Source organism: Phocoena phocoena, chromosome 21 (genome assembly GCF_963924675.1).
Source record: "Phocoena phocoena chromosome 21, mPhoPho1.1, whole genome shotgun sequence".
Lineage (NCBI taxonomy): Eukaryota > Metazoa > Chordata > Mammalia > Artiodactyla > Phocoenidae > Phocoena > Phocoena phocoena.
Genome location: NC_089239.1, coordinates 27,194,180 through 27,211,889, shown reverse-complemented (window position 1 = coordinate 27,211,889; position 17,710 = coordinate 27,194,180). Strand labels below are relative to the sequence as shown.

Below are 17,710 nucleotides of genomic sequence, written 5' to 3'. Positions count from 1 at the left end.
GAGGGAAGCCGTTCACGCTTAGTAACCAGCCGGCTGGCTCAGTCTCACAGGTGTCTTAACAGCCTAGGGGCACTGCTGGGGCCTCGCTGTTCACTGCAACCCCTCCAGCGCTGTTTTGCACTGGGCAGGAATGTCCCCAAAGCGTCTCCATATTTCAGGACCATAGTTACCACGTTTCCAGGCAGCTGCTATGGAACCCAGAGCACTGACATGCTTGGCCCAGCCAGCACCTGGGCCAGGGGGCTCCTTTCTGTCAGGAGCCCCCAGACCCATGGCTGTGGTCAACAGCAGCACCTGGGATGTGGCTGCATGGCCACAGGGACAGAACAAGGCCCAGACGGGGAGACGGGGAGGGTGCGTGCAAGCCTGGAACACCCCGTGTGTCCAGCACCTGCTACACACGCACCAGCCCTGGCTCGGGTTGCCTTGTCTGTCCTGGATCTTTCCATTGTCAGTCCATCAGTTTGTTGTAACAAGGAGGGCAGGATGATTCAGAATATTGGAAGGCTTTGCACAGAGTAGATACAAGCCTAGAGGAAAATCGTTGCTGTGCAGCGTCTCTGTATTTGCAGTTGTTTTCTGCTCAATCACAAGTATAGGTGATAAGTTTCAGAGTAAGAAAAAAAGACAGTTTGAATCCATGTATTGCATGATCTGGAGCAGTTGACCCTCTGAGTCTTGTTTTTCTCAAAGCGGGGTTGAGGCACCTCCAGTGATGACTCATCCCGGGGCTCTGGATGAATGCCTGTCACGAGCACATGGTTAATGCTACTGTTTCCCTCCCTGCCTGGCTAGCTCCTGCCACTCCCGCCACTCCCCGGGCCTGTTCACCATAGAAAACAAACAGTCGTTGCTGGTGTGTCCTGCCCTCCAGCCCTGCTCGCCCTCTTGGCGGAGGCTGGAGCTGTCCACAGGCTGCAGGCGCTCTCCCTTCCCTCCATCGGAGAACCTCCCAGGCTCTCTCACTGGAGCTGCAGAGGAGAGAACAGCCCATAAAACAGCTCAAGGCCCAGAGTCTGCGGGGTCCTCTTTGGCTTCCAAATGTCAAGTGAAAGAAGGGTGTAGAGGCCACTGTTCCCAGGGCATCAGGAGATTGTCAGGCAGGGGCTGAGGGGCCACAGAGAGATGAACTGAGATGGGAGAAGGGAGTGCTGGATCAGCTTCTCCTAGAGCCTTGATGCGGGCCCAGGCTTACTTGAATCCCCTCTCCCTGCCCACCTGTTCCTTCCAGAAATAGTGCAGTAGTGGCTTCTGCCTCTGTATGAATGGGTGGGTGTGAATCTGAGGATTTAATATTTCTACTTGGTCAGACAGAAACACCCCTCTTGTTTTGCTAAATAGTGGATCCCCATGAACTTATGGTATACTCAGAAGATGCAAATTAAATTTCCTCGTGGGAAAATTCACACATTCTTCTAAATGCTGCACATCTGAGAGCTCTCAGAGTCTGAAGATTGCTGGTCATTTGAAGCCCCATTCACGGCGTTAATGTTGCTTGTATTCTGATCGCGGTTAGGGGTCTTTGTTGTGCTATTATTAAAGTACAATATCTAAAAATCCTATGAAATATTAGATTATTTCCTTAGGCTAAAGAGATCCATCTAATGCATTCTTAGTGGTACTAAATTGCCTTCAGGCTTGAGGAGATGAGTCTAAAAATTGTCACTATAAAAAGAAAAAATGACCCAGAAACGACACATTATGTGTGAAAATCAAAAGGGGGGTAATAGGCATTGTGATATTCACAGCAGCTGCACATGCATCTCTCTGGTGATGCCATTGTCTGGAAGGCTGTGCAAACTGTACAGTCTGACGATGTCTTAGGAGTGAGGGGCCAGTTTACTCGGACCGTCTTTGTAGCCTGAAATCAATCGAATATATTAGGACCAGTCTTGCCATTAGTGGAGAACATACGGTTCAGTATCAAAGTTCCCTTCCCGAGTGGAGTACGACTCATTTCTCAGAGAATCAGTGAGGTTATCTAAAACAGCTTCTTTTGAAATAGAGGCATGTAATAACAGACACGCACTTGCAAGGTGGCTGCAGAGATGGGTTTCACATGCTGCTGTTGGGATTTACTCCCTGCAGCCTTGCACTGTGGTGGCCGGTTGCACATTTAGGAGATGATCTGAATTCATGCCTTTGTCTCCTGTTTGTCCTGTGCAGTCATTCTACAAACATCTATCTCAGGGATATCATAAGCGCAATAGACTCTGCTGGAGGCCGTGAGAGATTTCAGGGTGAGTGAAACATGATGCTTTCCCTCAGGGAGCCTTGCTCCTGGGAACTGCCTCTCTGTGTGGCCTTTTCCAAGCCTCATACCCTTCCTACTTCTGGGCTTTAGGTTAATATTTCTCAAAAGAAACATTGTTTGGAGTAGTAAAAGAGCTAAGCTGTACCTCAAAGAGAGGGAAAGGAGAAGGGGTGAATCAGGAGAGGACCCCAAACCCCCAAGTCTAAAGGGGAAAAACTCTGGAGCAGGAAGGAATGGGCCCCTCTTTGGAACAGCAATTGGAAAATACTGTTCTGGACAAACCAGGCTACTTGCAGTTCCGTGAACAGATCACCAACTTTGACACCAACGGGGCTTTCTATGGTGGGTTTCACTGTAGAACACAGATACTTATTTTGACAAAAGTAAGTAAATTATATGGATCTTTTAAGACCCAACCCAAATTTCAGTTTCTGGCATTATCATTGTTTTACCTTTTCACTGAGGGCAGAATCATTTTTCCCATAGTAGTTTATATTTCTTTACCTCATTGCCCAGTGGTTGTTGGATGAAGTATTTCCTGCCCCCAGTAGTTCATCCTTATGACTAGCAGGGCACCTCGTGCTTGAAAGCCTGACCATAACCAGTTGTGAACCAATGCAGGTGAGCTGTAGTAAAGGCTGGTAAAGAGGATGAAGAGTAGATGGATTTCTCTGCTACCGTTATTTCTCAGGCCCATTTTACTGACAGATTGACACATGTAGCCTCAGGAAAGTGACTTGTCTTTCTCCACTTGTTCAGCATGTATTTTCGAGTGCCTGTGATATGCCAGGCACTGTTTAAGGCGGTGGGGATATTTTATTTGTAGGAGAAGGACTTGAGTCTAAATGTACTAAAGATGTTGAAGAACATTGGAAGTGTTCCTGACAGTTTTCTTCTCATTTCTTTTCTTGTATCAAGTGTCATTTCTTTTCTTCCAAAGTTACAAAAATACCTTCAAATTCTTCCTACTACAGTTTTCTGTAAGCTTTAACATCTACTTCGGGAAGCTACCTGTATAACTAATTTTATTTATGGGAAGTAAATATTTTTTAATGAGAAAGAAGTAAGAAGGAGGAAGAGGAAGAGAGAGACAGATGAGAGAGGGAGGGAGAAAGAGGAGGAGGGAGCGGCAGAGATGGGGAGGGTGGGGGGGCTTGTATATGCTAAGAAGAGTGATTATTGTTTGTCGAGTTAGCTTCAGTGCTTGTGAGCGGTTTAATTACAGGCCCATGAATTCAGAGGTGCAAAACATAATCTTCTTTGTACTGGGGCTGTAATTAATTTCTTTTTTAATATCCCCATTTAGTCTGAGTCAGAAAATTGTATTTATTCACTCTTAAAAGTTTTTGAAATCCGTGATTTCTTAGTCTATCAGGTTTAGTCAGCTGTTCACTTCCCGTCCCCCTCTGCTGATGATGTCATGCTAGGGCTTACGGAAAGGCCCTCATTTCAATGGTGGGGAGTGGGCGTGGCTTCCCCACCTTATCCCTGCCCCTTGGATCCCTGTCCTGATCGTCCCTGGCCCCTGGCCGGGCGCACGTCCTCTTCCTGGAGAGGAGATGTTTCTGAGTCTGGGGCTTCCTTTCCACCAGCCACAGCCAACACTCAAGAGGCACGAGCACCCTGGGGACGACCTGCTGTGTCACTCGAGGGCCCAGGGGCTCCACCTCCTAGTCTTAGGATCCCATGCTGCCTTTTCTTCGTTAGAGAGGCTGTGCCGTAAGACACAGACTTGTCCATAGGGTCACAGCTGGGAAAGGGGAACGGGTCTGTGTTAGCCCTGGGGGCCCACACACTGCCCTGGGCGGGGCCCTATCTTGTTCCACTGCCTCACCCAACTTGCTTCCTGGTCCAGGGTGCAGCGAATACCAGGGCACTGCATTCCACAGCCCTGACACCACCTGTCACATCTCTGCCTGCTCTCGCTCTCCATGTTCTCCTCCCCTGCCTCAGCTTGGCCTTGTGTTTTGCTTTACTTTTATGTTTCATAGTGAGGAACGAGGAATGGGGAGCAATGTATTATCACTGCTCCTTTAAACATATTTCACACACCTGGAGGACACTTCTGGATTTAGACACCTATAATTTTACTTCGTGCTATGCCAGTATCAGCATCCTCAGGGTGTAAATAAAATACAGGAGAAAAATCACAGGTATGAATCCTTGTGCCTGTACACACGCACGCACACACACACACACACACACACACACACACACCCTTTACCACTTCACATATTATCCTGCCACATGGCTCCAGTTCTTCTCAAAAAATAGTTAAGCAAGAGGGAGGAGATATGGGGATATATGTATATGTATAGCTGATTCGCTTTGTTATAAAGCAGAAACTAACACACCACTGTAAAGCAATTATACTCCAATAAAGATGTTAAAAAAAAAAAAAATCTGGTGAGGAAGCCTATGTGACCTTTGTGTCTTGGGTTTCCAGGGATTCTAAATTCTCTTGATGACCCACACAAAATCTTTGAAAATTTATTAAAATTTCAGTTGTTGCCTTTTTATGCATAAAAAAAATAGTTAAGCAAGATTTCTATACCTTTGGTACAGTGTGGTTCCAGATATAATTTCCCCATGTCATTTGTGTTCATTTTACAAAGAGAAATACAGCAAATCCTGACTTTAACTTAGTTCTAAAGAAAGTTTTTTGCTCTAATTTTTGTGCTTTCTGTTGCTTAAATGTGAAAACAGTATAATATAATGTGTTTATCCTTTTTGCTGCAGATGCAAAATGTGTAAATGCCTACCCCTGATGCCTAAAAATAATATCTAGTTTTTTGTATTTATGAATCTTTAAGTATGTTGTTTGAGCTGGATTTTTTTTTAACCAAGAGACAGATATCTATCTATGTATCATCTATATCAATCTATCAGTCTATTTATCCATTTAGAAAATTCTAAATGGGGGGAAACTAGTTGCTTCAATAGATTCAGTCAACACCAGCCAGCATGGATTGAGGTAACAGGTGGGATCTGCCCATCTAGCCACTCAGGTAGGTCAGAGTCATCTCTGAATTAATGGATAGTTACACATCACAGCTAAATCATTCCACATCCTATTTTGGATTCTAGTTTAATCTTTAAGTTACTTTGTGTGTGGGGTTTCTTAGAAATAATTATACTACCAATCTTAAATAAATGCACAAATAGCCATTCTCTAGGAAACCCATATTCAGAAATAGTTCATTCACCTAGAAAGTCTCTTCAAACTATAGGTAAAGTCAAGTAGATGGTGATAAATGGAATGTCTTCATAATTCAAACTTTGAATGACGAGCCTTTCGGAAGTTTTAAGCACTGAAGAAGTGAAAAGTGTGTTTTTTTCTATTCTGTTCTATTATATTTAAAATACCAAATTATTCTGCTTCAACTATTTAACTTAAAATTTGCCATTTGGATATTTATTATCAATACACAATTTATCTTGATCTTATACAAAATCAGTTTTCTGTTATTTTTGACAATTTCCAGCTACTAACAATTGTCAAAATTGTATGACAAAATAATTCTTAGGTGTTCTAAATTTAATTGCCAATGGGAAGATACTAATTTCTTTTTTTCTGTTATTTTCTTCTGAGTGCTTTCCAGAAAACCAAATTAATCTTCCTAATGTTATACATGTGCCTTCAAACATAGTAATCATAAAATCAAATCATAAATAAAAGCTTAGTTTATTATATATTTGAAGCTGACAGTGTGCATGGATTTTAAATTGAACTGATTCAAGTGCTAGATAAAACCAAAGCAAAAGTTTGAAATAATAAATTAGAAGTTGGATCATCATCAGTTTCAAGCTCAACCCTGTTCATCTCAATGCAGAGACTACTCCTCGTCTTCACTCTCGGGAATGAGTTTACCCATCAGTGGCTCTGTTTTCCAAACTGCCGTCAAGCTAAGAGGTTGCTCTTGTTAATAATTTTAATGCTTTGAAAGTAGAGAAGCTTCACTATTTTATCAATTCTTATTTCCAGTCATTTGTCAAAAGGTTTCAGGACACAAATTAAGGAATGAGTTCCATATCAGACTCTGTCCATACTGAGGACAGACTCTGTCCATACTGAGGATTTCCCCAGAACCCAGATGGAGATTTCTGGACTAGATCTTCTGTGATACACTACAGTGATTATGGAACATTAGGAAGAGTCTTCTGCCTTCTGCAGTAGAAGAGGCTTCTGTAGTTTTTGTCTGCTGGAAATCTGAGGAGAGTGTGAACTCTGTTAGGTGTGAGAGAGTTCTGTCTCAATGAGTGAGAGCAAATGGGGCAATCTAATAGTAGGATTTTAAAATATTTAAAAATTTAACTTTTAATAAAATCAGAAGTACTACGATTATTGCAGTACAGAAACAGAAGTGTACTTGTGATTCTGTTACCACTCTAAAAATAGTTTTATGCCTAATTTTCCTGATATACAGATTCAGATACTTATATAGATAACTGTTATCTGGGGTAACAATTTTGTGTCAAGCTTTTTTCTTCTCTATATCGCTATATATTTTGCTCATTTTTGTAGAAATGTATTCATTCAAATATATATGAGATAATATAGTCATTCATATTTCTCATGGTTTCCAAAAAACAACACTGCCCATATTTTCTCCAATTTTGGATGATAAATCTATAATATATTTCCAGAAATGAGATAGAGTAGTCAAAGTTAACACAGTTCACTAAGAATACCTAAAGGAAGTTGATCGGATGTATGAAAAGCATGTGTGAAAAAGATAGGCATTTTGTTGGAATGGAGTACACTCCATCAAAACTATGAATGATAGGCTTTGGTAACTGAAGTAAGTGGTTGCCAAAGGGAAGCAATAATCTCATTTTCCTTCCTTTATGTTTGACCATGCCTAGAAATTATGTGAGGTACTAGCACCTTAGTTTGAGAGGATCATAAAAAATGCTGAAACACTCTTAAATCCCGACTCTCCCTAACCCGTTATTAATCACATCATTTGGTGTATTTTGTTCACAGTACTTAACAACACTTTCATTTTCTTCTTATTTGATTTGTTTGTTTGTTTTTTTGTCCTCCCTTAACTAGAATGTTATCTCCATGAGATTGGGACTTTGTTGGTCTTATGAATTTCTGATATTTAGTACCTGGAGTAGAGTGTGGCACACAGTGGATATTCAATAAAAATATATTGAAAGAATGATGAAAAGTATGAAAAATGAAATTTAGGTAAACAAAGAGAACTGAAGATTGGGGCCTGGAATAGAGAACACGGAGATATAATAGTTGTTTTCAAACCAAATATTCAGATTTACTTCATTTATTCAACGTGGTTCCAGAAATTTAAACAAAGACCAAAGGCCAATGAAATTATGATGTCTATGTCTAAAAAGTATAGCTGTTTTAAATAACTGCTATAACTAACAATGAAAATTAGAGTTATGTTTACATTTTGGTTTTTCCACTTTTCCCTTTCAAAAATAATACATATTATGTCTTTATAACACAGTGTTTCTCAAAATTACTTCCATAGAATCTTTTAACTTTCTATCTTATATTGGAGTAGAGCCAATTAACAATGTTGTGATAGTTTCAGGTGCACGGCAAAGCGACTCAGCCATACATATACACGTATCCATTCTCCCCCAAAGTCCCCTCCCATCCAGGCTGCCACATAACATTGAGCAGAGTTCCCTGTGCTATATATAGAGTAGGTCCTTGTTTGGTTATCCATGTTAAATACAGCAGTGTGTACATGTCAGTCCCCACCTCCCTAACCATCCCTTCCCCCACCCTTCCCCCATGGTAGCTGTAAGTTCAGTCTCGAAGTCCATGAGTCTGTTTCTGTTTTGTAAATAAGTTCATTTGTATCATTTCTTTTTAGATCTGCACATAAGCTATATCATACGATACTTCTCTTTCTCTGTCTGACTGACTTCACTCAGTATGACAATCCATGTTGCTGCAAATGGCATTATTTCTTTCTTTTTAATGGCTGAGTAATACTCCATTTAATGTATGTACCACATCTTCTTTATCCGTTCCTCTGTCAATGGACATCTAGGTTGCTTCCATGTCTTGGCTATTGTAAACAGTGCTGCAATGGACATTGGAGTGCATGTATCTTTTCGGACCATGTTTTTCTCCAGATATATGCCCAGGAGTCATATAGTAGCTCTATTTTTAGTTTTTAAGAAACCTCCATACTATTCTCCATAGTGGCTGTACCAATTTACATTCCTACCAACAGTGTAGGAGGGTTCCCTTCTCTCTACACCCTCTCCAGCATTTATTGTTGTGGATTTTTTGATGATACCCATTTTGACTGGTGTGAAGTGATACCTCATTGTAGTTTTGATTTGGATTTCTCTAGTAATTAGTGATGTTGAACATCTTTTCATGTGCCTTTTGGTCATCTGTATGTCTTCTTTGGAGAAATGTCTATTTAGGGCTTCTGCCCATTTTTTGATTGGGTTGTTTGTTTTGATGACATTAAGCCGCATGAGCTGTTTGTAAATTTTGGAGGCTAATCCCTTGTTGGTCACATCATTTGCAAATATTTTCAACACTCATTTATGATAAAAACTCTCCAGAAAGTGGGCATAAAGGGAACATACCTCAACATAATAAAGGACATATACGACAAACCTACAGCTAACATCATACTAAACAGTGAAAAGCTGAAAGCATTTCCTGTAAGATCAGGAACAAGACAAGGATGTCCACTCTTGCCACTTCTTTCAACATAGTTTTGGAAGTCCTAGCTATGGCAATCAGAGAAGAAAAAGAAATAAAAGGAATCCAAATTGGAAAAGAAGTTAAACTGTCACTGTTTGCAGATGACATGATACTATACATAGAGAATCCTAAAGACACCACCAGAAAACTACTAGAGCTCATCAGTAAATTTGGTAAAGTTGCAGGTTACTTTCATAGAATTCTAGTTGCCCTGGATACTTAGTGCAAAAGGGCTTCCTGACCAGATAAATTTGGAAAATTCTACATACTTTACATTCTCTTAAGTAGGTGAAACACATTTTGCATATTAAATTTTAGTAAACTGAAAGTCCCCTTTAGAAAAGAAAGATGCTTAATTTTGTTTAATCCAGAATTTTTCAAATTGATTCCATGATTTTTATAGATATCTGTGATGATCCTCTGAGAGTGTTATACAGAAGAGTGGGAAATGCTGCTGTACTGTTACTGGAATAATGTTCACTGTGATATTGCAGGTTAGACTTTTTCAATAAGCAGGAAAGGAAAACATTTGTTTATTTTTTTCCTTATCTTTTATCTATTAATAACTTTACACATAACATGGGCAACTATGCATATTTTCTCTCAAAGACTCTCTTTCATTCCCATTTTTGTCAACATCAACGTCAGGATTTGTCAAATGGAAGACACAGGTAGAATTTCCTCTTGTAACAATAGGCTTGTCAGATAATAAAATCGTGCTGCACTCAACTCAGTGCCAGACAACAGGCTTAGAAGGAAGCGATTGGGTGTGCTCAGACCCGGTGTATGCCTCTCACATCTTGTCATGCACCTGTTGGTTTGTGATTCTGCAATCACGCTTCGTTACTGCTTACAACCTTAGGGCTTCATGTTTTCAGAGGCAGCTCTGGAGCCAAAGCAGTTTTTCATCGAACTCTAGGCTGGATGGATTGCTTTTTTCTAAATCAAATTATTCTTTTCCTATAAGATGTATTTCTGAAATATAGTAGCACTGGCCTCTGTCTGAATATAATTAATATAATTAATGTCTGCAATGATAAATTCTTTACTGAGACATTTTTTCCCTTGTTTTTCATTGCAAGCAAGTTTGATGATGATGATGATAACACTTAACGTGAGATTTATCTCTTTAAAATTTTTTTTTTTTTTTTTTTGCGGTACGCGGGCCTCTCACTGTTGTGGCCTCTCCCGTTGCGGAGCACAGGCTCCGGACGCGCAGGCTCAGCGGCCATGGCTCACAGGCCCAGCCGCTCTGTGGCATGTGGGATCTTCCCGGACCGGGGCACAAACCCGTGTCCCCTGCATTGGCAGGTGGACTCTCAACCACTGCGCCACCAGGGAAGCCCTCTTTAAATTTTTTAAGTGTACATTACTGTTGACTATAGGTACAATGATGTATAGCAGATCTCTAGAAATTATTTATATTACTTAACTTAAACTTTATACCTTTGAATTAATAATTTCCCATTTCCCCCCTTCCTCCCTTCCCCCCTTCCCCCCAGCCCCTGGCAGCCACCATTCCAGTCTTTGATTTTATAAATTTGTTTTTGATACCTCATATAAGTGGAATCATACAGCACTTGTCTTTCTGTGTACTGAGACATTTTCTTAACCCAGGCTTTTTCAGTCTTTTTTTTGGGTAAGATATTTATCCATGTGGAATGACATCCAACTTTGTTTTGTTTCCAGGGTTCACTTCTTTCACATGCATTTTCTTACTTAATCCACAACACATGGTCCTGCCACCTTTGTCATTGTCTTAATTTTAGAGAGGATACCTTAAGGATCATATATTTATTTAGCAGAGGTTGGCTGAACGGAAGTTTGAATCCAGGTCTTGTGCTGCGTTAGAGGGTTGTATCTGTGAATAGTTACTAATGGATCACTTAATGTTTAGTATCGTTTTGACGGCATAACACAGTAGCAGCACTGTGATGATTGTTTTTAAGAAGTCTTCCGTGAATAATTCGGGTTGTTTTTGGTTTTGTAATTGCTCAGGGTTGGTGCAAATGTACAGTTCTCCTGTGAGGACAATTACGTGCTCCAGGGATCCAAGAGCATAACGTGTCAGAGAGTCACGGAGACTCTGGCTGCGTGGAGTGACCACCGGCCCATTTGCCGAGGTAAGGCCTGCATGATTGCGTCTGCCCAGGTTCTCTCTTTCCTCAGATTTGGCATGCTTTTCTGAACGATTTAAGTGCAAAGCACTGTGTATAGGCAGAGCAAAACGTGGTGATGATTTATGCTTTCATAGTGATGTAGGTAAACAAGAAATATTTTTTGAAATTTTTTAGCAGGCAAACATTTCCAGAGATATTTGTGGTTTTTAAATTTCAGGAAATACATGAGCAAATCTAATCATTCAAACACACACGCATACTCGATATAACTTGGTATCTATCTATCTATATACACAGTTTGCATATGTATGAAAATATGTTACATAACCAGATGCTTTGGAAAACTTTATGCATGTCCCTGCATATCTAAAAATTCTCACTTTGCAATAGTAGTGAAGTTGAGTTCTTGGGTTTTGATAGTATCAGTGATAAAGGGAGTTTGTTAACATGATCTGAAGCCATCGTTTTATTATTAAATCATATTAAACTAATCTTGGACATAGAAGAGCAAAATATTGCATTATCACCATCTTCTTCAGTGAGGCCAAAGTATGTATTTGTTGCTTCTGTGAAGTACATGAAGAATTCTACCAGAAGTATAGAAGCCATAGTGATCCCAGCAGAAAACTGTTTTGGCTATTTTACTAAGGAAGAATCAATAAAATTAAAAGAAAAACTAGGTATTTTGTTTTGTTTGCATTTTGGCCATAAAAAAATTTATGCAAATTGGTAGTTTTAAAGGAAGAAGAAAAAAAGTACTAAGTTGAGGGCTTCCCTGGTGGCGCAGTGGTTGAGAGTCCACCTGCTGATGCAGGGGACTCGGGTCCGTGCCCTGGTCTGGGAAGATCCCACATGCCGCGGAGCGGCTGGGCCCGTGAGCCATGGCCGCTGAGCCTGCGCGTCCGGAGCCTATGCTCTGCGGCGGGAGAGGCCACAATGGTGAGAGGCCCACGTACCGCAAAAAAAAAAGTACTAAGTTGAACAAGGAATAAAAAATATATTCTTATACACTTTCATATATAAGAATATCTTATCTCTCCTTACAGTCTTTTTCAAGTGAATGGATTCATAAATTTTTATTTTAAAATGTTCCAGTTGTAAAAAAGGTACAATACAAGATGAACAGTGTTAAGTTATATCCTGTGAAATGAAGTAGTTGCAAAATACATTGCTAGTTTCATCAAAGCTAAAATACTAGATTGCAGGCTTTAGTATAGTGTACCTTTACCTATAACAACTTGGTGGCTTTTTACATGTAGAAAACACAGCTTTGTAGCATCTATTCATCCCGAGGGCAGAGTGGGCGTGTGGTCTGGTTGCAGGTGGCCCTTTCCCATGAAAAGTTTCCCTTCTTGGAGAAGCACCCATCTCTGGTCAGGAGATGTGTATGGCTGCGCCCCTCCCCTTTTGGTCACTAGACTATTTGTACACTAATACTAAAGTGACATCATTAGGCTTTCAAAGGAACTGTAGCAAAATCCATATTCCCATGAAAGGATGGTAATGTTCATGCCCCAGTTACAAATGAGGACTAAGCCACAGGTATTATCTTTGCCCTAAGGAAAAAAATATGCTTTCATTTTTAAATGTTTTTCTTGCTCTTCTATACCAGGAACATATGTCATTATTTAGAAGCCCACACTAGACAAAACTAGTAAATGTGCATCTGCTTTAAATTGATATTTTAGAGTAACATAAAGGAACTATTGAGTAGGATATTATTTGATCCTTACCTTATTTATTAATCCAGAAGTTTTCCTTTTTTTTTCCCTTTGGCCCAAATCTCATCTACACTCATAACAATATTTCCCAGCACATTGGCCCCAGCTTATACGCTGATTTGGTGTCAAACACGCAGGTGCTTGCTCCATCCAGGCTAATGGTGGGACACTTCCCTCCATCCCCCTGGACCACCAACTGCTCACTTTTAGAGGTAATTAGAGGAGGAGTCCTCTGGCTTCCTGTTCCCATAGACTCTAATGCCCTGCTTCATCATTTTAGAAGAGAAAGCTCTCCCACAGGGTCTTTGTCTGTTGTGTGATTCTGGCCTGGTTTCCCTGGAAGCCTCCTCACCTCTCTCCACACCCACTTCTGTTTGTCACACTCAACTTTATTCATCTCTTTTTTCCTCCCAGCTGTTAACTCAGCTGTTTTGCTTTAATTAGATGTACCTTCATTTTCATGGACTAATCCTTTAGCTCTTTTTCAATTTATTACTTTTAACTTCCTGAAATAATGAGCTATAGCAGCAAGAAATAATTAAGGAAGAGTTTTCTTATAGGATGTATATTTTAGGTCTGCATAATAGAACGAAAGCAGACTGTGTCTAGAGAACAGTAAAAAAGATCTTTAAAAACACAGTTTTAAAGAAATAAGTATTTTAGAGCATTTGGAGTAGTATGACATTAAACAAAAAAAATTAAAGTCCTGAAATCTTCTAAATAGGAGAATTTGAGATAAACTGTTTAGAATTAGGTGATAACAATTAGGTGACAGAAAACCAAACCCAAGAGAAGCTTAAAACAAATGGAAGTGGATTTCTCTCTTATACAGAAGTTAAGAGCTAGGAAGTACAGGACAAGGACGGCAGGTCTGTTTCAGATATGAAAATGTCCTCAAGACTCACTCTGTCCTCACGCCTCCATCCTCAGAGTCCACGGTGGTATCCAAACTCCAGGTGATTGGATGGAGGAGGTTAGAAGAAGCAGGGTTAGCAGAAGTATGCTAACGAGAGTCTGCAGGAACCATCATATGCATTTCTGCTCATTCTCATTGGCCCAAATCCAGCCAGATATTCTCACCTTGTTGTGAGACTTAGAAACATATATATTTTCTATTGTGTGTTTAAATATATGCCAAACAATTATATTTCTATGAAAGAAAAGGAGAATAGATACTAAGGGAATCTTTGCCATGGGGGTATATTTTTATAAGGAGAGGTGGGATAAATCACTGAATAAATGACACTTTTTTTTTTTTGCTTCCCCGTATCATCTGCAGCTTTTCATGAGTGGAGAGTGCAAATAAATTAGAGAATCATTCATCCCTCTCTCATGTCCCTTGGCATTTTTGTATCAGTGCAGGACTATATGTGTAAGCTATATGGATGAAAAAAAGGGTGGAGCTGTGTGTATATGAATATCCCACTTTCTGGACTGGAAAGGGCTCATCTGTAAGTATCATGGTTAAGCAAGGAACCTGTCCTCCCCTTCAACACCCAACTCCCTTTCTCTGCCCTGTACTCACCTCCTGGCCACATTGCCCTCTCACAAGAGGCAGCTTCCTCCAGCAAAGCCAGCAGGAACACCCTTCCCTCTAGTCTGCGTGACAGAGTCTTATATAACATAAGTAATCACCATATACCATGACCTGATCGATTACATATACAGATGGATGGTCAAACGTCTTAGTGCCTCTGTAGGCTGACCCAATAGAGGATCACTTCGAGCAGTCTCTAGAGCAGGGCTCTCCACTAGAAATAAAATGCAAGCCACAGATGTAATTTTAAAACATCTGGTAGCCAGATTTGAAAAGGAAAAGAAGCAGGTGCAGTTAATTTTAATAACATATCGCTAATCTATTTAACCAAAATATTACAAATATAATTTTAATGTACAGTCAAAAAGATTATAGGGAGATGCTTTACTTTTTTCTCTTTCTTTTATTCATACTATGTCTTGGAAATCCAGTGTGCATTTTATGCTCAGAGCACATCTCAGCTCAGACCAGCGGCATTTCAAGTGCCCAATAGTCAGATGTGCTAGTGGCTACCATGGACAGCGCCACTCCGGCGGTGTAGCTCAGCCCAGTTCCAGTTTTCTCAGCACTCAACAGGCTTGTGGGTGTGAAGGGAAGCAGTGATCTCCATGAGTCATGGGTGGTTTCCTGGCAGGCATCCCTCAGTGTAGAACATACTTTCTTCTATTAAAGCCCATACATTTTCCAGGTTGGCAACATTTAGGAGCCCTGAGTCTGTCATCATTCCCTCCTTTAAATAGTGTCTCTACTGGAAATAGTGTCTGTACTGGCTTTTAATGACTGATTCCTCAATTAAAGAAGAGCTGAAAAAAACCTTTCTTTAGTTGGAACTTTTATGGCTATTTCTATAAAGATAGCTTTAGCTGTCTAAAGTGTAGGGGGAAATGGATAACATGAAACATAATGATGTTTCAAATGCTACCCAGAGCACAGCATAGGGCTATTTACTTAGCTGTCAGTAGGTTCCAGACACCAAGTGCAATTTTTCAAGTTCATCTTCTCCTCTGTGCTACCCCTTAATACATTGTATGTAAGAGGCGAGCACCGTGGCTTGGGTTTTCCTGATGCACTCTGAGCCTTTAAAGCAGCCCTTATATCGATCATCTCAGCCACATGTTCTAAATTCAACTATCTATCAAATGCAATAAAATGCCTCTGGTCTGAGCATTGCACGCATTATGAGATTTCAGCTCAGTCAGTTAAGGAAGGACTGATTCTTGAGGCTCCCTTCTTCATGAAGGGTCTCTAACTCTTAAGTAATTATCATGCCTTCTCCACAGAAGGAATATCTGGTAGAGGCATTCGATAAATTGCGGTGAGTCAGGAGTGATCTTTCACATCTGGACACTGGGTCCTAAGCCAATGCTTACTTACCTTAGCTAATTCGCTCTGAGAATGGGAGATGTTACCTTTTCTTCCTGTTACCACAGGGATGAATGGTTGCCGTAGCTCAGTAATTACACAAGTGATTTTGTTTGAAATTATGCTTACTTCATTTAGGGATATGAAAACAACCATTATGAGTTTTCACAGGGTAAAATATGAGCTGTTGGGAACTGTATAAGTATCTTTAACTAGCAGTAGATGTTTTAAATAAGTGAACAAAAAAGAGAAGAAGAGGATATACTTCTTTTTAAGTAAAATGTTCCAGCTGGCATTTCATTCCATCAGTATTTAGGGGGGATATATAGAGAGAATTTCTTTTAATGCTAATGCACTTTGATCTGTGGAATTAATATTTTTAGTTGCTCTCTGAGTTGAAAGGGCACATAAGAAAAGTGAAGTGTTTTTTGCAATTTTAACTGTGGTTACATGGAAGCCAATTAGAGCTATCAAGGGTCACAGAATAAAGTTATTATTATCTTGGGATTCCAGGTCAGGTTAGCTCAGAGTTACCCTTAGCTTATTAACTTTTCACTTACCAAGAACTTTACAGTTTATTCTTCCCTACTCATAGTTTCTGTCCATACAGAAATGACCTTTTAAATGGTAGTGAAAAGACCATTTACACCTGAAAGATGACTTCGTTCTACCAGATTAAAGGTCCAGAGCCAATTGTAAGATTATATTTTAATACTAATTATTATATCAGGTAGCCGTGAGCTCAGAGATTTAAAGAAGCATACACACGTTTTAAAGAAAAAATATTTCCTTGTGATAGATATAAAGATATTGAGAACGCTCAGGGTTTGCTCCCTTAGGAATGTTCATATGTAAGAGACATTAGCATTCAGTGTATTTATCACGCTGCACATCACACCCCTGGTACTTACTTATCTTATAACCGGAAGTTTGTGCCTTTTGACCACCTTCCTCCCTCACACCATTCTCCCCCTTTGTAGCCACACATCTGATCTCTTTTTCTATGAGTTTGTTTGTTCATTTGTTTGTTTTTGAAGTATAATCGCCTACAACACCATGTTCCTGTTACATACCTTAGTGATTCAGTATTTCTGTACATTACAAGATGATCACCATGATAAGTCTGCTTACAAGATGTCACTATAAAAAGTTATTAAAGTATTACTGACTATATTCCCTATGCTGTGACTCATTTATTTCATGACTGCAAGTTTGTACCTCTTAATTTCTCACACTTTTAACTTTTACTTTAATTCCAGTGAATTTGGATAAATTTCTGGTTTTGCTTCTAGACTTCTAAGGATTTATACTCTTTACTTGAATGTCACTTGGGAGAAAAACATGTTTTTCTCTATTTTTTATTAAGTTACTGGAAATAACAAAGCCATGTATTTTTATACCTCTCCTCTCAAATTCTACTGACATAAAATGACCTGAAAGCTAATGTTAATTTGGTGCTAATTATGTTCCTAGAACCTGCCTGGGAAGTTTTGACAGTTCCCTTGCATTTGTTTTCCTTCTGCTTGGAACACTTCTGCCCCAGGTGTCCATATGGGTCTCCATCCTACACTGGTCATCAGATGTTGTCTCATCCAAACCCTTCCATGCCCACCCTCTTCCAGATATGCTTTGAACCCCGACTCTGCTTTTCTGTAAAGGTCAAATATCCTCCTGAATTAGATGGTCATGTGTATAATTGCCTGAGGAAGTCAAGGAACTTAATTTTATTCTCTCTCTGCTGTATCCTCTATGCCTGAAACAGTGCCCAACTCTTACAAAGCATTTACTGTTTATTTCCTTACTCCCTATGCTATGGTGTGTCGGAAAATGCGCTGAAGGCTTTACTCGAATTCTTTCCTTCAGTCCTTACAGCTATCATAGATGAAGTTATGATTGTTATGTGGATAACCCGAGAGGCTTAAAATGAAATAATTTAAGATAGGACATCTAGTAACTTCATAAACCAGGCCTAGAACTCAGGTGTGATTAATAAAAGCAAACTCTTAACCT

The 17,710-nt window shown here is 39.9% G+C and overlaps 1 protein-coding gene across 1 annotated transcript in view; it reads left to right on the top strand.

Moving 5' to 3' along the window:
• CSMD1 (CUB and Sushi multiple domains 1) overlaps window positions 1-17,710 on the top strand; it is a 1,433,388-nt gene that overhangs the window by 936,592 nt on the left and 479,086 nt on the right. The window contains exon 9 of the mRNA XM_065899861.1: window positions 10,959-11,083. Within this exon, the coding sequence (XP_065755933.1) occupies window positions 10,959-11,083 (125 nt within the window). The remainder of the gene's footprint in view (window positions 1-10,958; window positions 11,084-17,710) is intronic.